At 33.1% G+C, this 24,582-nt stretch overlaps 1 protein-coding gene across 1 annotated transcript in view; it reads left to right on the forward strand.

Annotated features, from left to right (window-relative positions):
* The first annotated feature begins 5,996 nt into the window (after positions 1-5,996).
* LOC138700421 (uncharacterized) overlaps positions 5,997-24,582 on the forward strand; it is a 928,427-nt gene continuing 909,841 nt past the window's right edge. Inside the window, exons 1-2 of the mRNA XM_069827038.1 lie at positions 5,997-6,125; positions 7,050-7,487. Of these exons, the coding sequence (XP_069683139.1) occupies positions 5,997-6,125; positions 7,050-7,487 (567 nt within the window). The remainder of the gene's footprint in view (positions 6,126-7,049; positions 7,488-24,582) is intronic.

The following is a 24,582-nucleotide window of genomic DNA, read 5'->3' on the forward strand; positions in this document are numbered from 1 at the left end:
AGGTGAAGAAAAGCTCGGAAAAAACCCAACCATGTAATCAGACCAAGCGGAAATCGAACCCGCGCCCGAGCGTAGTTCCAGATCGGCAGGCAAGCGCCTTAGTCGACTGAGCTACGCGATGGCTTTTTGTCTATAGGACTGTGTAGAATAATTTCCTCTAAACCAGTGATGGGCGATAGTCGACAGTATTATCGATACTATCGATAGTTATGACTTCAACTATCGAAACTATCGATAGTCAAATAATTGTTTCCAATACTATCGATAGTTCTGGCGACTATCGAATAAGATCATTCATAATGTTATAGGTTTAAAGCTGGAGCTGGACAACACGATACTATCGATAGTTATGACTTCAACTATCGAAACTATCGATAGTCAAATTATTGTTTCCAAAACTATCGATAGTTCTGGCGACTATCGAATAAGATCATTCATAGTGTTATAGGTTTAAAGTTGGAGCTGGGCAACTCGATTCTTTTTCAGCGATTCAATCAGACATTACTAATCGTTTGTAACGATTCATTCACGGTTTGTTCAGAAGTCTTCCCAATCTATGATTCCAAGTATAGTACAGTCAGGTGACTAAAACAAATAGTGTAACACATACATTTACGAAAGCGGCTTTCTTCATTCTCTTCTTTGTAGAAACTGGTGATAAATTTTAAACAAAAATTTGCCTTGAGTGTCACTAATTCATTTTTAAATGCTAAAGAAACAATAGACTCTTTAAAAGTAATCTGAAAGAAATTAATCTAGAACCTTAATGGACTAGCGACTGTAGATGAACAGGAGGAATATAATTATGTTGCGCTATGTTAAAGAACATCGATGGCTATGTCCGGATTGCAAAACAGAAATATTAAAGAGAAATTATTATCAATAACTTGTACTACTATACAGTATAAAGTGGCCGCTTAAGCATAATCTAATTGTTCATTATATATCTGTAACTATTGTTTCCTTCTATTTGGTAATTAATAATTTCCTCTAATTCATTTTAACTAATTATAACCAAAAATTTTAAAATGAAGACGACACGAGTTAACGACAGCGAATTGAGCAAAAATTTATTGGAATAAATGTGACTAAGTAGAACAAAATTAGGAAGTATGCGTTAAACTAAACGCAAACAATTAAAAAGAGAACATCTATTTTCAATCTGAATGACGATTTGTAATGTTATTTGTATATACGTATGTTTTGCATTTCATTACATTTTCGCACATGTACTCGGCAAACTTGCTTCACGACGACATTCATCACAACGGACTACATTGGTTTTTTTAATATAACAAAGCTGTATTTACAAAAATTGTATCAAAACTCTTAAACTATCTACAATATGAACACAGATTTAAAGAGTTCATGTTTACTTACGTATCTCACTCTCAATATCTGCAGATCAACTCTTGTACTTAGGTGTGGCAAACAACTGGAGATGGGGATTGGCCGGAAATTGTTGCATGTTTTCAGTAATTCTGTAACAATGTGAAAAATATCCATTATGAAGTTAAACAAATTGCATAGACAGAAAAGTTGTTTAACAGCCTTGTATTTCTTAACTTTTGCAGGTACTGGATTATTAGGTTTGTGTTTTTTATCTTTTGCAGGTACTGGGTCATTAGGTTTGTGTTTTTATCTTTTGCAGGTACTGGGTTATTAGGTTTGTGTTTTTTATCTTTTGCAGGTACTGGGTCACTAGATTTGTGTTTTTATCTTTTGCAGGTACTGGGGTTATTAGGTTTGTGTTTTTATCTTTTGCAGGTACTGGGTTATTAGGTTTGTGTTTTTATCTTTTGCAGGTACTGGGTTATTAGGTTTGTGTTTTTATCTTTTGCATATGCTGGGTTATTAGGTTTGTGTTTTTATCTTTTGGAGGTACTGGGTTATTAGGTTTCTGTTTTTATCTTTTGCAGGTACTGTGTTATTAGGTTTGTGATTTTTATCTTTTGCAGGTACTAGGTTTCTGTTTTTATATTTTGCAGATACTGGGTTACTAGGTTTGTGTTTTTAACTTTTGCAGGTACTGGGTTACCAGGTTTGTGTTTTTATCTTTTGCAGGTACTGGGTTATTAGGTTTGTGTTTTTATCTTTTGCAGGTACTGGGTTACTAGGTTTCTGTTTTATCTTTTGCAGGTACTGAGGTATTAGGTTTGTGTTTTTATCTTTTGTAGGTACTGGGTTATTAGGTTTGTGTTTTTATCTTTTGCAGGTACTGGGTTACAAGGTTTGGTTTTTTTATCTTTTGCAGGTACTGGGTTACTAGGTTTCTGTTTTTATCTTTTGCAGGTACTGAGGTATTAGGTTTGTGGTTTATCTTTTGCAGGTAATGGGTTACTAGGTTTCTGTTTTTATCTTTTGCAGGTACTAGATTATTAGGTTTGCGATTTTTATCTTTTGCAGGTTTTGGGTAACTAGATTTGTGTTTTTATCTTTTGCAGGTACTGGGTTATTAGGTTTGTGTTTTTATCTTTTGCAGATACTGGGTTATTAGGTTTGAGTTTTTATCTTTTGCAGGTACTGGGTTATTAGGTTTGTGTTTTTATCTTTTGCAGGTACTGGGTTATTAGGTTTGTGGTTTTATCTTTTGCAGGTACTGGGTTATTAGGTTTGTGTTTTTATCTTTTGCAGGTACTGGGTTATTAGGTTTGTGTTTTTATATTTTGCAGGTACTGGGTTATTAGGCTTGTGGTTTTATCTTTTGCAGATACTGGGTTATTAGGTTTGTGTTTTTATCTTTTGCATATACTGGGTTATTAGGTTTGTGTTTTTATCTTTTGCAGGTACTGGGTTACAAGGTTTGGTTTTTTTATCTTTTGCAGGTACTGGGTTACTAGATTTCTGTTTTTATCTTTTGCAGGTACTGAGGTATTAGGTTTGTGTTTTTATCTTTTGCAGGTAATGGGTTACTAGGTTTCTGTTTTTATCTTTTGCAGGTACTAGATTATTAGGTTTGCGATTTTTATCTTTTGCAGGTACTGGGTTACTAGGTTTGTGTTTTTATCTTTTGCAGATACTGGGTTATTAGGTTTGCGTTTTTATCTTTTGCAGGTACTGGGTTATTAGGTTTGTGTTTTTATCTTTTGCAGGTACTGGGTTATTAGGTTTGTGGTTTTATCTTTTGCAGGTACTGGGTTATTAGGTTTGTGGTTTTATCTTTTGCAGGTACTGGGTTATTAGGTTTGTGTTTTTTATCTTTTGCAGGTACTGGGTTATTACGTTTGTAATTTTATCTTTTGCAGCTACTGGGTTATTAGTTTTGTGTTTTTTTATCTTTTGCAGGTACTGGGTTGTTAGGTTTGTAATTGCTATCTATTGCAGTTACTGGATTATTAGGTTTGTGTTTTTTATCTTTTGTAGGTACTGGGTTACTAAGTTTGTTTTCTTATCTTTTGCAGGTACTTGGCTATTGAGATATTGATATTTAACGATGTTACTTATCGGCATGACTTTTTTTTTGTGTCTACCGCATGCTCATAGATAAACGCTATTCAACATTATATTATACTGTATATATTTTTTTAAATAAGAAACATTATAGGACATTTTTTACAAGAAAGTTTAGTATCAACATTCCACAATACAGTCATTTTCTCAAAATTGTGTATAGTGTTTCTGCTATTTCATATTTGACAAACCAGTCTTCAAATAATTGCTCAAAAGTAGTTCATTTACTTGCAGCAACATCCGGTTCTAAATTGCCGCGTAAAATCATTATGAATTGGAGTGGAAACGAAAGTAGGAGTGTACCAGTTGCCGATTTCGGCACACCCACAAGTGTTTCAGATCATTTTGGCAGATACAGAAGTCTGACAGACACAATATTTCCATTTTTTTAAACAATGAGATAGGTTTGAACGTAATTTTGGACAATTCCATAAGTGCTTAATTAAAATAGCAATAATTTCAATTTCTTTTCACTTGTGGATATGGAGAAGAAAGGAGCGTGTGAAATGGACAGACAGAATTAGAAATGAAGCTATGCTGGAAAGAGTGGGAGAAGAAAGAATAATGCTGAAACTGATAAAGAAGAGAAAAATGAATTGACTGGGTCACTAGCTGAGAAGAAACTGCCTACTGAAGGATGCACTGGAAGAAATGGTGAACGGGAGAAGAGTTCGGGGCAGAAGAAGATATCAGATGATATCGTCGTCGTCAGCTCTCATCTTGGAAATTTATTATTATAGGTTCTAAAATTTCGTAACGTACCTATTAGGGATGAACAAAACTAACTGTCGCTCTCGCTCGCTGTGTTCTTTGCATTTGTCTTTCGAGTCTCGTCTCGTCATTCTCGTGCGCTTCGAGTCTCGCTCGTCATTCTCGAAATAGCATTTGGTCGGCGTGGAAAGATTTTGTAACTTTGAATAACATAAATAATTGAAATAAATAACATTATAAATGTTTATATGAGATAGAAGATAAAACAGAACAGTATCTTAGTTATCAAAATGTTCTGGTTCTATTATATGTTACCTATGGTTATATAAATAGAAAAGAAAACAATTCTTAATTAAATTTGCATTTCTAAGAAACATAAAACATAACGTTAATATCTTTATACTTGAGACTGCACACTTGATTCCAAACATATGAAAAGAAAATTCCTAGTCTTTTAATAAGGACCTAGTAATTAAATAAAGACTTGGGAACGGATTATTATATACTGAAAAGTAGAGATGATGTTTCAAATAGGCTACTTGATTGTTTATACATAATACATAACAGTTGCCAAAATAGATAAAAGTTCAGTCAGGTATAAACAACTGTGGCGATTCAAGACTGCTTGACATTCGGGACATCGGGAGTGATCAATCTCGGCGTCTCGAAACACTCACAAGCAGTCTTTACGTCAACTACGCGACGCATACAACATTGTCGTGCGGGTTTTCGGCTTTGCGGGCGCTGTCAGTCTTGCTTTCTCGATCATTGTTCATCTCTAGTACCTACTACTGTATATCATTTATCCGGCCCAGCAGTTTTTCAGTGTGTTGTGCACAGGGTTTGCAGTCTTTTTTGTCACGATATAATTATTTTTATTTATACTATTTACTTTAAGTGCAAACGTTGTATCACGGATCCTGAACTTTTTTCTTTCTTTCCAACATATGTCTTTCAGTCCGCTAACTTAGAGAAGTATTTACAGACATATTTTAATGCTTTGTTTTGATTTATCTAAATTTGGCAGAAATAAAATATTCAAATATCCTAAGAAATTCGAGATTGGTGTATTGTGCGTAGGAATTTTAATCTTTCCGCCATAATATCCTTCCTCTCAATTAAGAATTTGCGTCCAATGCGCATTTTTGTAATTAAACTCTAAACTTCGCAATTCTCTTTTTGTTTAAAAAACTATAAAATTCACAATTATCACGAACTTTGCTCTTTTGAGTATTCTTATGTAACGTTTTATGTAACTTCTTGTTATTAACTTCGGGGCATGGTACAAATGTAGTTACTTCCAAGCAGTATCGTCCAATCCCTTCTAGGCCACTGACAGTTTGTCCACTGTCAGTATGTTCACTTTTCTTTGTCAACTCCATATTCGTCCACAGGAAAATTTCGTCCAGAACCGGACAATTCGTCAATTTTTGCGTCCTAGATTCCTCTTACGTTATGGAACGTTTACGATCTTGTAATAAACGAGTCGTTGAGAGCAGAAGTGGTGCAAGTCAAAAATGAATAATGAGGGTTGAAGTAAAAGTTCTGTAGAATAGAACGCAAAGTAGCAATTAATATGGCCTTCGTGCTACCAACAGTTTAAATAAGTTGAATATTAATTGCTACTTTGCGCTGTATTTTACCCTCATTACCCATTTTTGACTTACACCACTACTGCTCTCAACGGTTCAAATATGTCTCGACGCACAAAAAGCTCTGTAGATGGATGACACCTCAAATTTGAAAGCGCGATAGTGAATCATCACATGAACATCTAGAAATTCGTAGAGCATGTTAGAAAGGATGACCATGAACATGTTATCATAAGAAACCGAATGCAGATCGTGGAAATTGTAGTCAGATATGAAGAATGCCATCAAGATGATGATGATGATATGTACCTCAAAAACTTCAGGTACGAAGTTATGCTGTACTCTGCACCTGAAGAAGACGATCAGCAGGAAGTAATCTGACATATACATTTCCCTGATGCTTTCTTGCATTGTTTTTCCTTCTAATTTCACATCTTACAAAAAAATAACTGCAGTCCATTTCAACTCTTGAATAAATTTGCCATTCAAATATTTAACTGCTTTATTTGAGTTTCATTATATCATTACTTATATGCTACAAAATCGCAAAGAAGACAAACAATTTGACGAAAATATTTCAAATTAAAGAAAATGGGCGGATGAAATTATGAAACTGACCAAAAAATGTAATGGACGAATAGGAGAGGTGAACGAAATGGAAATTGACGAAATGTCCGTGGACGAAACGCCTGGAGGTCATAGGCCTATAGTTAATTTCAGTGGTTTCCTCGCCTGGGATATACCTACCGCCCACTAGCACGTGTTGTTACCTGAGCAAATACCCACGAAATGACTCCAGCTGCTGCTGACAAGGTAGTTTTGCTCCTAGGAAGGAGTCAGACATCAATCTTGGGTCCATGACTGCGGCCAGAATGCAAGCCAGCGCGGGGTGCCTGCATCGTGACGGGGCACAGCATTCTTATTGGAACATGATCGCACGGTTCATTCGCGAGTAAATAACGGCGAAGTTGAGGGGGAGGGAGACAGTCGAAAAGTAACAAGATAGGGACCAGGTGCGAGGACTGGAAGAAACTCGGAATCCGGGGGAGGAAAAAAATATATGTTGGCGAGTGCATGCGCCTTGAGGGGGGGGACCAAAAACACCGCGAACAGCACCGGTGGGGGTGTATAGAGGGCAGGGAGGAAGCGGGGTTTGGCTAGAGTTTTTTGAGGGGGAGAGTTTTTGGGAGGGGGTACCTCGTAGATTGGAGACGTGTTACAGAAAGTGGAAAGAGAATGGTTGCAAGGGAGAACGAGATAGAGTGATGAAAGTTTCGATCGTTTTTTTTTATCTAGAGGGGTGGTGGGGGATGTTGGGCTAGTATATATGCGGCAAAGGCGGAAGGGGTAAAGAGGGAAGGGGCGCCGGTGGGGGGTCGCCTGAAAAAGCTGTTTTCTAGAGAGAACCCCGTATATGCTGGCGCAGCGCAGACTCCGCGCTGCCCCTACGCGCGTGCACCCTGCTTGCGGGGCGTGGTGAGGCCGGGAGCGGACGACGAGGTCCTCACACACATCAGTGAGCGCTTCGGACGAGCACCACACCGTGCCTGCCCTACTCAGCAGCCGCACCGAGCTCACCACGTGCGTGTGACGTCATTAAACAATAGAGCAGGGTGTATGCAAGTGAACGCCTTGGAGTTACCTACCACCTGTCGGCCGCTATGTCGCGCATCCCCGGTGCAGCTTGCGGTGTCGCGCCCGCCTCGCGTCCGGCGAGCTCCGCTCAGAACAAGGGTGAGTCTATCACAGTTCACACTTCACAGGCAGATGCAATACCACCTGGACAACAGCTGATTGTATCGATCAGGCTTCACACGTTACGGAGTTCTATCGCGACACATCACTTTAACTCGAGTATCTGTGTCTGCGCGATGCGTGGTCGTACGTAGTTTTGTACGCCACACATTTCATCACAGGGAAAACTTTCTTTCTAAATTATCTGAGTACCAGTTAAATTACTGTTTAAATTTGATTAAGTTGGAAGGTACGAACAAAACTAAAAAATGCGTATAACATTAAATGCAAGCGATTTTCGTTGTTATAAAGAGTTCGATTTCAAAATACGGATTATCCGTAAGTATTAATTACTGAATTACTACATTGCAAGCGAAGGCTAATAAAATTACAAGTTAGACAAAGAAATTTAAAATTGAAATTCACAGATATGAATGTAACTTAATTTACTCAAAACAATTACATAGCTTTAAATAAACTTTGATTAAGCTGGAAGGTACGAAAAAGAACTAAAAAATGCGTATAACATTAAATGCAAGCGATTTTCGTTGTTAGGCTATAAAGAGTTCGATTTCAAAATACAGATTATCCGTAAGTATTAATTACTGAATTACTACATTGCAAGCGAAGGCTGATAAAATTACAAGTTAGACAAAGAAATTTGAAATTGAAATTCACAGATATGAATACAAGTCAATTTACTCAAAACAATTACATAGCTTTAAATAAACTTGCAAAAAGGAAGTGCAGATCATTTGTCATGTTAGAACAGACAAGGTCCTTAAGTGGAACTTGTAAGTAGCAATTTCTGTATTTGTATTCTGAAAATAGACTTCAAAAATATATATCACCACGTTAACTGAAACACGTAATAAAAATACACACACGTATTTTCTGAGCACAGAAATCCTTCAATCAGAAAATATCCGCTGTGACTTTGTAGCTTCAAATGGGCGTTTAAGAGGACGAAAAGAAAAATTCTTAATGTAAGTGATTTTCTTTGATAAGATGGTTAGAATTGACAACTAGATCTTATTGTTTAGGGACGTAGTATCAATTATTGAATTATGGTGTCAGCGGCAAGTTACATGGAAACTATTCCAATTTATCAACTAAGAGTAAGTCCAGTTGTCTAAAGATAAAGGGTAAAATAAAATAAAATAATTCACAATAAAATACACATGTTTAATTTAAAAGATATCACAATGTTCAATTCTAATACTGCCAAATTACATTCGTAACATTAATGCAAGAAGCATTGAAAAAAGAAGAAATAAATGATAGTACAAGTAATTTCCGACGTTATTAAGTCTATAGTTCGTAAATCGAATTTTACAGAAGAAAATATATTACTGTGCAGGAAAGAGTATTAAGTGTTACCTAAACAATAAAACGAAATCGATTATTACAATCCAAAAATATAATTTATAGGCGCTAGAATCCTCCTTTGTTCTGAATATTAGTCAAACTGTATCAGAAGTAAACGTGAATTTGTAGTTTTAGATCAGCGTCGAATAAGGTGAAAAACGAAATTTTGCCATATAAGTTTTGTACTACAAATTTTGGAAATAGTTAAGGATCATTCACCTAATTTTATCGTAAATAAAATAATTTGAGTGTTAGACCTATTCTGAAAACAAATTCTAAACATACATTACCAAAATTGTAACAAAAGTGTAAAAATAAAGTAGGGAAAATTGAACTTACGATGCGAATTTTAAGTTTTGTAAGTTTAAAATAGATCAATAATTGTCACAGCTTCATAAGATTTTTCGAAATAAATAGCTAGCCCTTGGAAATGATGTATAATTGTCACATATTGCATAAATATAACTTACTGTTCATCTTTTACAAGAATGTATAACCTGTGCCACTATTATTTAGTATCTGGTGTTGGTTCAAATCTTTAAGGACAATTTTTTAGTAGTTTGATTTCAACAACGTTGTTAATGTTCGTCAAAAATATTGTTAAATCTCTCCAAAAATCCTTTAGTACATATAATCTTGTAATATAAAATCGATGGCTATAATGTAACTTCACAATATCGATCATTTTGAAGTTTACGATGTTCTGCAGTTGGGAACAATTTAATATAGGCTATTGAAAATTAGACAAAATCATTACATAGGTTTGATTTCCATAAATGGTAAGTTTACCGTGAAACTCTGAATATTAAGATAAACATTTATAGTTTATAGAAGTTTAGATATTATAAACTGGAAATACGTGAGATCACGGAAGGTTCGCAAAGTTATGCAGATCATATAATATAGCTTGAGGCTGAAACAGCGTTTATAGTTAAAATTAATATTGACAGATGGATATGCAATGTTTTTTGTTAATAATTAAGAGAAATATATTTTAGAATACAGAATGTTCGTAAAACGTAAATTAAACCATAGTTTTGTATCATGAAACAGTTGTTTTAAATGAAGTTACACGTTCCTATGCGGAAATAATTACAATTTTTGCTATAAATTGGGAATGCTCAAATTAATTAACTTCAGGCTCAACATTTATAAAAATTTTCAGTGTTTAATTGATAAGCAAGTTCTATAAATTAATATACTCAAAGTTATACGATAATCCTGTAACTGTGTGTGTCAATCATACATCACGATAGCGATAGGCTATCAATTGTATACTAGAACTTAGCATTGCTTCCAATATTACTGAAGGCACTGCAGAGCGCTAATTCTGCTCTGAAGATGTGCTTCAAACGACTTTATGAATATTAAGAGTGTAAAAATTATAACTTACTTTAATTGAAAATTAAGATTTTTCTCGTAATAAAATAAAGAAGTCGATATGTAATAACACGATAATGAAATACCATCTGAGAGGATCTTCGATTTCTTATTCAGATTCTACTAACAAATTTGAATGGAAACAAGCTAATGCTTGCCGGGTTGTCTAAGCGGACGGACTGTCGGAGGATAGATCACGTGCCGTCAGCAGATGTATGTCCCTCCCAACCAGCGTTAGTGAGATATTTGAATGACGTTCACGAGTATGACATTACTGTTTATCTGAATTATTTAACTAAATACTGGAATAATTGTAAATATCAATTACACAACAAGAATTAAATCGTTTTATAAAAAGAACACTACTTCTGTAAAATTAGGCACATATTTTTAAAAGGATAATGGATATTTTAGAACATAAACCTATTTTAGAAAATGGTAAATTCATTCTAGCACATTAATTTTATAACGACATAATCATAACGTTTTTAAAAGATTAATAATTACACAATAATTTTTAAAAATATAATTTACTGTAAGATATTTCTGAAATTTAAGTAATATGTAATTACTACATAATTTTAAAAGGAAGTCGGTACTGATTTTTCAAAACTTCGTTATTTTCTACTAAAAAAATACAATTTCAATACAATAACACCTAAAATGTCATATGCAAGTGGGTATACCATATTTCTACAATAAGTAAATGCACATAATATTTCGCACTGATGAATTAGTTATAGCCTATATGAGCATTTAAAAATAATTTTAAGGTAATTTTAGTTCCTTTGACTACCAAGGGTGTAATTTGAATTTTTACAATTGAGGTATTTCGGATTATAAAATTGGGTATTTGTTTGACGATCGATCCCTTACTATAATATAAATTAATACAAACAGTAATATTGTAACACAATTATAATAGATCGTCTGCAAACAGAGTCCGAATTTTAAGGAAATTTGACTACCAAGGTTGTAATTTGAATTTTTACAATTGAGGTATTTCGGATTATAAAATTATGTATTTGACGATCAATCTCTTACTGTAGTACAAATTGATACACACAGTAGTATTGTAACACGATTATGATAGATCGTCTGCAAACAGAGTCAGAATTTAGATCCTTCGACTCCCAAGTTTGTAATTTGAACTTTTAAAATTCGGGACATCAAATTATTTAGGCCTATTTGTTTGACGATCAATCTATATAATACAAATTAATACAAACAGCAAAATTGAAACACGATTATGATACATCGTCTGCAAACAGAATCAGAATTTTAAGGGAATTTTAGATCCTTTGACTACCAAGTTTGTAATTTCAAAATTGAGGTATTTCGGATTATAAAATTATGTATTTGTTTGACGATTGATCTCTTACTGTAATACAAATTAATACAAACAGTAATATTGTAAGGCGATTATGATAGATCGTCTGCAAACAGAGTCAGAATTTTAGGGGAATTTTAGTTCCTTTGACTGCCAAGGTTGTAATTTGAACTTTGGAAATTGAGGTATTTCGAATTATAAAATTATGTATTTGTTTAACGATCGATCTCTTATTGTAATATAAATTAATACAAATAGTAATATTGTAACACGATTATGATAGATCGTCTGCAAACAGACTCAGAATTTTAAGGGAATTTTAGTTCCTTTGACTACGAAGGTTGTAATTTGAACTTTTAAAATTGAGGTATTTCGAATTATAAAATTATGTATTAGACGATCAATCTCTTACTTTAATACAAATTAATACAAATAGTAATATTGCAACACGATTATCTATGATTGATCGTCTGCAAACAGAGTAAGAATTTTAAGGGAATTTTAGTTCCCTTGACTACCAAGATTGTAATTTGAACTTTTAAAATTGAGATATTTCGGATTATAAAATTATGTATTTGTTTGACGATCCATCTTTTACTGTAATACAAATGCATACAAACAGTAATATTGCGAAATTATTATGAGAGAACGTTTGCAAACAAGGTCAGAAATTTGACGACATTGTCTAAAGTATAGGAAAGAATCTTTAAAATTGTATAAACCTCAAAAACTTATTCATTTTGCTTAATATATTTAGTGTGTAATTATAAAAAAATATTTCGGTTGAGAAATATTAGGAATGTAAGTAATTTCAATAAAACGAAATATGAAAATATTGCATTAGTGAAGTGCACATTCCTTTCATACTTCGGATTACAGCAGTCATACTCGTATATAATAGAAACTATAAAAATATCTTTGCTTCTTTTTATTTCGCTTCCAGATTGCTCAAATATAATGAATATACAGCAATCTTAATTTAAATTGTGTAATTTATGTTATATTATAAGGAATATTACTCCGAATTGTTAATACATTTCGATAAATATATTCACAGATATTCTGGTGTATTTTAAAAACGTAAATGTTGCAACTTGTATCTCTTTAAATATTTTGAATACTTTGCTATTCCAGCAATCATTCGATTTAACGAAAACCAAGGAAAACAATTGATAATAATAATAATAATAATAATAATAATAATAATAATAATAATAATAATAATAATAATAATTTTATTTTCCCTGGCAAAGTTAAGGCCATCAGGCCTTCTCTTCCACTCAACCAGGATAAAAAACACACACAAAAAACACATACCAGTGTACAATATTTGTATGAACCTAAAAAAATCGCCATTTCATACTCAATTCTTAAAATAATATACTTTATTTTAATGAGTCATAGTATTATTAAATTTTAATGTATACGCATACAAAATCAATCTAGTGAAGTATCCAATAGTAGCAAAATATGTCAAATGGTTTATAATTAAAACTACTTGGACATACAGGATCACAAAACTAATTTTCGTCTGTAAGAGATGATAAAATAATATAGCCTATTTCTATAACTTCATGAAATCGAATTTCTGTAACAAGAAAATGTTTCTTTAAATATAAAGAAAAAGTGGAAAAAGTGATTTGTCCATATCTCGTATAATCCGAAACTTAAAGGGCAGTCCTTAGCATATGAAGCCAGGTTCATCAGAATTTGTAACTAATGACTGAAAAGTAATTATCACAGAACGAAGTCCAAGAATGAAATAATAGCCAGCCTCTTACAACATAAATTTGAAAGTTGAGTAACGATATAATCAACTCTACGCCACATGAACAACAAAATTTTGTTTGAAAGATAGGGTTGAAATATGAATGTATATTTAACAGATATTTAATTTATGACAAAATATTTTAGTGTGCTCACTTATGAATTCAAATTTAGGATAAAATTTGATTGAAGCTGTCTACAGATATTTGATAGGCCTAAGTGTTACGTACAAGAACTGGATCTTGTACCTCAATAGCACATTGATACGTAAGATACAGGCGATAGTGATTGACAATTTTGTAGAAAAAGATGAACTAAACTAACAGAAGAAATAATATCACTTGCACATTCAAGATATGGACCTTGCTATCCGTTTCAAGATTCGAAGTTTATTACTAGCCTGATCATTTTCATACTCGTCTTATTGCTTCTTCTTTGGACTTTCCCTGATAACATTGTGTAAGTCAGTTTTGAAGGAGGTCTATATTACTTCGGGTAAAGTTTGGTAATATTGTGATAGTTCTTTTTGTGAATTTATTACAATTTTACTGAGCGACAGGAAGATCGGTTTTTTGCGTGAAAATATTAAAAGAATGTTCGTGGAAAAGTTTCTGCTCAAAACCGTACCTTCTCTCGCTCAGTAAAATTGTAATACATTATAAAAAAGAACTATCACAACATTACTCGCATCACAATATTACCAACCTTTACCCTTTAGCGTTTACTTAAATGCGTATTTTTATGAAGCAATACTTAATAATTTGTTTCAAATATCTTCGTTTAAAACTTTATGCTCCGTAAGAAATACACTAATGATATCATAAATTTACTTTGGTTTCCAATTTTTTGTATATATTTATAGAAGCTAATTTTTACGTACTTGAAGTAATGATGCTTTTGATGCAATTTTGTAAAATTTTATTTATACATCTGTTTGCATAATTTTTCCAAAATTTATTGTAATAACGCTTCAAATTTTTTGAAAATGTTAATTTTATCATCACTAAATCGTGGTTTAATTCCTGTGATTGTATTGCCCAGGCGATTGAATGTTCTACGCTTTTGTCCTTCGATTACGATTGCCGATTGCTCTAGTTTCTCCTCTTTTATTGTCCTACATTTTGTTTTATTACATGAGAAACTGACTTTCAACTATTCTTGAAAACCGGTTTGCTGTTCAATGTAGAGCAGGAAGAAAGCAGTAAGTTGTAATAATATTGGTAGTTAACTCTAATAAGTAAAGTTGTTATAGATATGAACATAGATCTCTCACAATTCTATACTTTCAGATATTATTATTAATATTATTAATATTATTATTATTATTAATATTATTATTATTATTATTATTATTAGTATTATTATTATTATTATTAGATCACAATCGTAAGTCGAAGTGAAAATATTTGTCGTTTCTTGCTTGTAGTACTATGTACTATTGGAGGCATATTATGTGAAATAAATAAATACATATATACATACATATTGTTATAGTTCAGTAACGTGATTGTAATAAAATAATGAAATATTACAAAACGTGAAAGTAAAGTTATCCACATTACTGGCGACGGAGATCTATAAGGTAGCGGAGGATAAAGATTCCCATATTTGCAGAGAGTGGACGTTAGTAGCAGTAGGGATATTCGTCCTACATACTTGCCTCCTTCATCCTCAAAGAAAATTCCCTAGTACTCATTTCTTTTAGAGGCTTATTCGACTCAGGACCATAGTGCAACCGGAAGAATTAGGTCATTTGGAACAATACATTGTCCCATCGGGAATAGAACCTGCTATCTTTGACTTTGTGGCGTAGCGCCTTCATTTGTACGCTACCGCTTGCCTCCAGCCAAGTGCTGTAAGATACGAGTAAATAACAATATTGTAAGTTAAAATAGTATAATGTTGGTACTCATGTATTTATAATTTTATATGTAAACTTTGGGGTGATATCTGCTGTCTTCAAACTCGGAATGAGTATGGACTTAAACAAAGCTGGCGCTTATAGTGAACTAACAAAATAAAATTTAAAAATTCTCAAAACTATAGTAATCATGACAAAACCTCGAACTCCAATAAAAACAAACTGATGACTCGGTATTACTTCGTTTTGTTTACAGTTATTTTCATTTGTAAACATGAATTCCATTAAAAGTAGCAATTATATCATCACAAATGTTGATTTTGAAGTGTTAAAATGTACGGACAATTTTCAGTGCCACAGAAATGTGTATTTCATCACTGAGTTACTGAGAAGTTAGTGGTTAATTGAAAATACTACTTAAATTATTCTAAATGAGGTAGAAAGTAATGGTAAACTGTTTAGACGAGGTGTAGATTGATTTAAAGGTAATAGTCAAGCAGATCGGCTGTTTCTAGCGACCTCAACGAGTAGGAACCCTTTCTTAGATCATTTTTTATCAATTGAAGACAAAGGTAGAGCTAATTCCTCTAAACGTTATGATTTCCTTTTCTATCATCTCGTCTAGTTTTATTCTTAACTTGGATGTGCGGGAGAAGTTAGTGATAATTTTGCTGTTACAGGTATTTCTATGTAACCTACCTTACTTACTTTAGACGTTAATCGGTACTGAGAATGTGTATCAATTATCAAATAAGAAGAACTGTTATTGTAAGCCGGAACTGAACCTGAAGAAATCTAATCCCTCCTGGTACTTCCTGAAGAAGAACCCAGGTTACTGGGCAATGTAAAGGTAGCTGTATCTGCAGCTAAGTGGAATTTGTTGTATTAAATTATGTTTATATATCCGGATAACACAATATGTGAATTTAGGTTGAAAAAAAAAAAAAAAACGTTTATTTGTATCTAGCCAATTTATGAAACTAAAAGAAACTAATAATAAAGGAAACAGTAATAACGTACAGTACTTCTAATGTATATAAAATATTTGAAAATGCTAATATTTATGATCAAATGTCTCTAAATCCCAGTTATAACAAACAAATATTCCATTTGCATAACGACAGAAATTGATATGAAACACTGGAGTCCTCCGAACGTGAAGATTTCGAATTCAAAATTATTTGTGCCGCAAATTTATAAATAAAAAAAATTCAAAAGTAACTGAAGGGTGAAACTGAAAAAATGTTTTATGTGCCATTGTGGAAAATTTTACAGGAGGACAAAAAAAACTTTGTAGAGCTTGAACAAAAAGTTATATAATTAATTCTTTCAACTCAAACTATCTTCATTACTTGCAGTAAGCATATTCACATATTCACGCACGTTTACAACATAGTATCATGGCACAAAGACCGTGAATCACGAGAAAAACAGTTTTGAAAAAAAAAATGGCACTTAGAACGTTTTGCCAGTTGCACCGTTCAACTTAATGAGTGACAAAAACGTATGCCGCGATTTTTAAACACATGGATCACGTAATAAAATAGGGATTTTCCAACGTTTCGCAGTTACTTTAAGGACATATATCCGAATGTAACAAAAGAAAAAAAACCTTAGGAATTTTTTGCTTCAGTATGAGTTGAAAGACCTGAAAACTACACTATAATAATCACCGTTGAAGTGTCAAAAATATAAGTAGATTTTAATCTTCAGATGAGACTTAAAGGAGTTTTACTAAAAATTAATATCTGTGGATCTTGAACTTATTGCTGATCATCACAAATATTATTTCAAATTTATTTTCAGTGATAAAAATAAGCATATTTACTTTAATATTGCTAGTATATTAATTTGAATGCAGTTTAAAATGAATTATTCAAGTATTCGCTGATGGGGAAAGCTCCTCAGACCAAAATTAATTTGCTAATAAATTAAACAGAATTTCGTAATACCGTACTCATAGAGAATATGTTGATGATTTTAATAACTATAACAATATATCACTTGTGGAGTCTACACCAACATCAGGTATTCGCAAGTATTGCCTGCATGGCTTACATAGTGAAAGCTGCCAGTTGAGACAATATAAAGCAAGGGACACACTTCCGCTCATATGAGACTCATATTAGCTTCAGTTTCCTTCCCGACGTTCTAATCCGAACCCGCTACGTATGTAGGTAGACACAGGGCTATGAATTTGAGTATGTCGAAACAGATTACAGAATGCATTGCAAAGTGCGAGATAACGTGAGTCAAATTTAAGAATTAAAAAAAAATAAGTTAAGTAGTCAGAATTTGTGCCAATAATAATAATAATAATAATAATAATAATAATAATAATAATAATAATAATAATAATAATAATAATAATAATAATAATAATAATAATAATAATAATAATATTTACTTATGGTTTTTAAGGAACCCGGAGGCTCATTGCCGCCCTCGCATAAGCCCGCCATTGGTCCCTAGCCTGAGCAAGATTAATCCAGTCTCTACCATCATATCCCACCTTCCTCAAATCCATTTTAATATTATCTTCCCATCTACGTCTCGGCCTCCCCAAAGGTCTTTTTCCCTCCAGCCTCCCAACTAACACTGTATATGCATTTCTGGATTCGCCATACGTGCGACATGCCCTGCCCATCTCAAACGTAATAATAATAATAATAATAATAATAATAATAATAATAATAATCATCATCATCATTTGTGGATATAGGCTATATTAGTGTTGATCCCGCGCCAAAATTGATAATTATAATATATATAAAAAAAGAAACATCAAATACGCAAAGAAAGAAATAACTCTTTAATTTCATTTTCAAGAGGCGATTATGTTCGCTGTAAAAATAACTGAAAGTATGCAAATGATAATTACGATATTAATGTTAGTGCATTTATAAACAGGATTGAAAAAATATAACGGTGAGATATATAAGTAAGATAGTAGTAGAAAGAGGAAAATGTTAGGCAAGCAAAAACAAAAATATATTTTTTTTACGAAATTGATGATAATAATAATAATAATAATAATGACGGAGATAGAGGAGGAGCGAAGTTACAAGTTGCACAATGCCTGGAGATCGCGCGAGCAGGAAACTGTGACAGTGGAGCCGTGGACTCCCCTCGTGAATGTAGGTGATTGTGTCTTTCATCCGCCCGGATAAGCCTCGCCGCGCCGCGCCTCCCTCACTTCGCAGCTGCCCACCGCCGTCATGCCATTGTTTCTGTGGTATTACCTCGCACACTGCTTCAAAAACTTGTATACAGCCCCTTGTCCTTGTCTGTGTGTCTGACTGTCCATACTTTTGCATGAAATAACTCGGTTCTGCACAAAAGCACGTTTCTAGTATTAACTTGTACCTTCATCTCGTTATACGAAAAATGAGGTCCACAACATAACCGAATTCTATAAATTAGTATCATGTATTCTCTATTTCAAGATTCACATTTCATCCCAAAGTGATTACTTAAGAATCATATATACACCTTTCGTTAGTAATAATTTGGTAAAATTCAAAATGTAATTTCTACACATCCTGAATTAAATTTGAGCTGCAATTTGGTATAGTCATTAGGCAATATAGTGGACGCTATTAAGTTAGACAGAAATCAAGTTCGACATCCTATAGTTCGACTGCTTACGTAGGAGAATTAGACAAGCCCCTATATGGGCACTAAGAAAAAAAAAAGGCGAGTGGTGATAAAAAGAGAAACCAAGATTCAGGAAATGATAGGGAAGAAAGTAGAGAAAAGAATAAGGGTGCAAGTGTAAGTGGAAATCTAGTATGTGAAAGTGAAAGCGTGGGGGGGGGAAATAAAAGAAGAATAGAAGAAGAAATAAATAGAAAGAAAGACAGAGATAGAAATAAAGCAGAGACGAACAGTAAAGAAAGGTCAGAACCTGCGACAGCTGAGGATATAGCAGAGGTATTAGATATGATTAAAAAGTGTGGGGATGTGATCAAAAATGGGAAGTGAAACTGGAAAAGATCGAGAAGTATAGGGGAGAGAGAAAGTGTATAGCAGATGTGTAGAATAAAATATAAGTATTTATAGGAAGTGAGAATAGTGACAAAGGATTAAGTGTAAGCAGAATAGTGAGAAAGTGAAAGTGAGCGCAATTAGGAATGAGTGATAATAGTGAGAAAGGATCAAGAGAAGTGTACAAGTGACAGCATAAAATAAGTACTAATATTTGAACGTTGGAACATTAAATGAATATAAGAGAAAAATATGAGAAAAGGTCAAAGAACAAATAGGACAAATAATTCAATATGATAATTTATAGAGAAAATTTGAAATTGAGATTTTTAGTGAACAGTAGTTAGAGGGAAAAAGGGGTGTGAAAGGAGTATATAATATTAGATATATTAGAATTAATGAACAAATAGAGGTTAGCAAATGAAATGTAGGAGAAATATTGAAGGGGAGATTGACCAAGTAACAAAAAAGGTACATAGTGTAATTGGGAGTATTTGTGTAGACGTGTACTGAAAATAATGTATTATTGTAATAATATGTTAATGGTGGCACCGGATACAGAAATGTGAGGTACACCATTACATGTAAAGAAGTGCTGTGACGAAATATATCATATTATATCATATATGGGCACTAAGAAATGGGTTTGCCATTTGAATGGGAATTGGTTCTGTGCCTTGTAGTGATACTTTTGTTAAATGAAAACAGAATATTTAATTGATTAGGACATCCATATTGTTCACTGATTTTAAATTAATGAACTCTTCTTTTTCTGTTTGAGAATTGTGCCGTTTGTGAGACGGAACTGTCGATTTTATTGCGTTATTTTACGACGCTGTATCAACATCTAGGTTATTTAGCGTCCGAATGATATGAAGGTGATAATGCCGGTGAAATGAGGCCGGGGTCCAGCACCGAAAGGAACTGTCGAAACCCACTGTGGTACTAGAAGAGCATAGACAAGTCTCGGGGCGGGCAGGAAATGCAAGTACAGTACTATATTCGTTGATAGATAACCAATAAGAATTTGTATTAATTTCACCTGCCACACCCATTACTTTATTGGACTGAACTTTCAATTCTGTTTTGTCAAACTTAGGAGAGTCCACTGTACTTCTGAATTATTAAAACAATTTTAGAATCCAAAACACTTTATTTGCAAGGAAGATTATATTTTTAAATTGGGGGAGGGGGGGTTGCAATTTGTGTAGAAAAAATTGTTTTCGCTGATATCTTAAACAATTTTGATATTTTTAATGTCTTCTTCTCCATTTTATTAATAATGAATGTGTTAATAAATTCTTCCATTATCAGTTAAATGTATAAATAAGAAACAATTTTCTGTAGGTTTTTGCCATGAGTATGAAAAAAAAACTAGAAATGATAAAACACTGCTAAACACAGGATTTATTCTCTAGTATAAAATAGAACTGAATGCAAAATTTCACGAATTAATCTAAAAAGAATGTGCAAGCTTTGAGAAAAACGGATTTGGAAAACGTAAGTTACGGGAAATCAGCGACAAACTTACCGAAGATGGGAATTTTTGTTCATGTTTAAACGGCCAAGTCAATTGACACAGTCTCACGTTTTAAGTCATAACTCGAAAAGTATTAAATGTATTTATTTAAACCTTTTTTCACCGTAGTATTGAGAAAATTCCATTAGAGAAAATTTTTTCGGCTTCCAATGGTGTATATGTCCCCTTAAAGAAAAGTGAATACATTGTACGTAATAAAGACTTTATTCTCTTCATAAATCAGATCTACACCTTCGCTACTTTTGTTGAATTTTTTAAATACAGGAACACAAGATAGAAAGAAAATTCTATACACCTTGCTACGGCGGCCACTTCACTGACAAGTTCGTTTCTCTGGTTGCCGCTTCAGCAAGGGGCTATGTACTAGAAGGTTAGCATTGGATCTACGTTATAACAAAAGCGAAAGCAGTTACCATGAAAAAGAATAATATGTTGTTTGCTAAATAGTTACCCCATGTTTGGTCATAAAAATTTAGTAGATTCTATAGTGTGAATTTTAAAATAAATTAAAGAAGATAAAAAATTCTATTTTTATGAAACTGAGTATCAGTCGGTCATAAAGTAGGACCTCCCTATCTTTAAAATGGTTGTCCGACAAGAAAATAGTAATATACGTTACAAGAGCGGCATGTTGACGTTTTCATGTTCGAGGAAAAGATTGAAAAAGTGAAACGTAGTTGAGCTTTTTTAATTTCCGAGAACTTGAAAACAAACATACCGCTCGTGTATCGTACATTATTTTGTGCGAAGATCGTTTATTACATACCTGAAAGACGAATTTCTAATTAGTTGCAATGAAATCTCCATCTTGGTTTCTGTTTAATGACGGCAACTTTAGAAAATAAAAATATCTATACTCCAGCAGGCTGTGATATACGTCTGTCTTTTTTTCCCCCAGTCTATAAATGCGAACTTAAAACAAACGGTAAGGTTATGTAATGATTTATTTTTTCATTTTAATATTTTAACAATATTATTTTTATAACATATTGCAGTAATAACATCGGCATCTGGAGTCTTGTTGATTTTTTCACGGTTTCCTTAATGTTACTTGTATCAGGAATAAAATAGCTTTCGTGGAGTAGTAGACTTTACTTAATTTTTGCAAATATTTAAAAACAATAATTAACAGTGCAATTTAGGTGAAATTGCAGTGGTAAGTTTCCAATTTATAATTATTACTATGTTAAACGTCTCTAAAAATAATATGTTAAAAGCCTAAAGCAGTAAAATGAATGTCGCGCTTAAGCGGTAAGAAGAGGGAAATTGTTATGTGTGTTACGTTGGGAATACTGAATGTGGTATTTCACACTTACCGCGTATTGGTTCTGTGCGGAAAACAAGCAAATACCACGATCTCGCACAAAGAGTATGTGCATATTTAGTTGGTGCATTATAGCTCCTTGTGCTAGAAATGTGAGAAATGACCGGTTATCGGTTAACCGGCTATTTTAAAATTAATTTGAAGTACAGAAATTTAACCGATCAAAAATAACAGGTTATTTTCTGGTTATTATTATTTGAAATTTTGAAATTAGCAAATTATTCAGGAAAACAAATTGAGAGGTTACTTACAATTAGAGATGGGGGAAATAATTTAAATACCGGTATATTGATATTGCAATATATTACAAACCTAATTTCGATAAACGATATATATTGCAGAAGATATATCGAAACGATTCGATATATCGCTATCCCCTAAGCAAATTAATAGATAGGCCTACTAATGCAATTACATTTGTGGGCGTACATTTATTACAATAAACTTAAATTTTAATAGCCTGTTCCTTATTGGAATTGAAATTAATATCATAACAATCAAAAGATTAAATGTAAAATTGCAACGATAAACAATACATTTTCAATATTATTATGTAGTTCCTAACCTAAATCAAAATTATGGTGGAGGTAAGATGAGCTTAAATGATACAATGGGAAAGTGTTAAGTGAACTCTGTATGGGTCAGTATTTGACATTGAAACATTCATTCATTCATAGTGTTCTGCCCAAAGGCAGGTCTTTCATTGCAAACAGAGCATTCTCCACTCTTTCCTATTTTCTGCCTTCCTCTTTGTCTCCTCATACGAGTATGATCAATATATATTAATGTCGCTTATCGTCTGATATCTTCTTCTGCCCCGAACTCTTCTCCCATTCACCATCCCTTCTAGTACATCTTTCAGTAGGTAGTTTCTTCTCAGCCAATTCCTTTTCCTCCTCTATCATTTTTTCTTCATCCACTCTTTCCAACACAGCTTCGTTTCTTACTCTGTCTGTCCATTTCACACGTTCCACAGTCGAAATGCTTCTATTTGCTTCATAGTAATGTCCATGTTTCTGCCCCATACAATGCTACATTCCACACAAAGCACTTCACTAGTATCTTCCTTAGTTCTTTCTCTAGAGGTCTGCAGAAGATGCTCCTTTTTCTATTAAAAGCTTCCTTTGCCATTGCTATTCTCCTTTTGACTCCAAGCATTTTAGCTGTCCACTTGCTCTACAGCCTCATTCAGAATTCACAAGTCCACCTTCTTTACTTTCCTTCCTATGACCATGGCTTGCGTCTTGTTGGCAATTATCTTCATTCCATATTGCTCACAGCTGTCATTTAGCTCCAGTAGCTTATCCTTTAGTATTATCTAACAACGCCATATCAGCAAATCTTAAACACTTTATTCTTCTTCCTCCTACTGTCACTCCTCAAATGTTCTGAAAACAGTTCTTCACTAAATCCTCCAAGTAGATGTTGAACAGGGTAGGTGATAAAGGGCATCCTTGTCGTACTCTTCTCCCTATTTCACTTGCTTCTGACATTTCTTATCCTTTGACTCGTTGTTTCATTTGTAGGTTACTGAAAAGCCTTCTCTCTTTCCAATCCAATCCAATTTTGTTTAGGATTCCCATCTGTTAATCCAATCCACGATTCAATTATTCTAATTTTATATAGGATTCAATCGAGGATACAAATATAATACTCTTTTCTAGATAACAACGTAATCATTTTTAAATGTAAGCAAACAGTACTTGTATTCATTTTTAAATATAAGTAAACAGTACTCAGAATGTTACAAGTTTTAACAAACTTCACAATTGATTTGATACAAACCTTCTATATATAGTAAGTTACCATTGCAAGTTATTGTTACATTCCAACATTCAAAATCTCAATGGTGGTGGTGATGATGATGATAATGATGATGGTGATTATGGGGATAAAATTTTTATGTACTAAAATATAGGCTATAATGAAAAAACAATGTCAGTACTAGGCTGTGCATAGAAATCCTATCCGTAAACAAATCTCAAACCAGTATTACATCCTTGTTTCTCTTTCCATTTAAAAACACAGAAATAAAAGTTTTGAAGTCAAATGATTCCTTTTCACAGTGGCAGTTGCTCCTGACTTGGAGAACATTAATACTAAAACAGTAGTAGATAAACCTCCCGTCTCAGTCTCACGTTCACACACATTGCATTTTCAATTTGGTACTGCATATTAAACAGTTTGAATTTGAATTCTAGACCAGTCAATTAGAGAAAGGCATTGATTGGATTGGATATTTCAAGATTGCACAATTATGTAACTACCCACTTTCATTAACGCCATCTCTCAGAGAATTATCGGAGTTAACTAGTGTGGATTTTGTTGTTCATAATAATTCCACAAAAACAAAAACAAATAAAAAAACCGATAAATTTATGAGAAAACCGATATATTATACGATATATTGAATCAAAATTTCGATATCGATATATCAAAACGAAAATATCGGTATTTCGTAAAAACGATATATCGTTCCCATCTCTACTTACAATGCAAATCAAATAACAATTAGCAATCAACTGTAAACCAATCAGA

This window comes from Periplaneta americana, chromosome 5 (genome assembly GCF_040183065.1).
Source record: "Periplaneta americana isolate PAMFEO1 chromosome 5, P.americana_PAMFEO1_priV1, whole genome shotgun sequence".
In the NCBI taxonomy this organism is placed as follows: Eukaryota; Metazoa; Arthropoda; class Insecta; order Blattodea; family Blattidae; genus Periplaneta; species Periplaneta americana.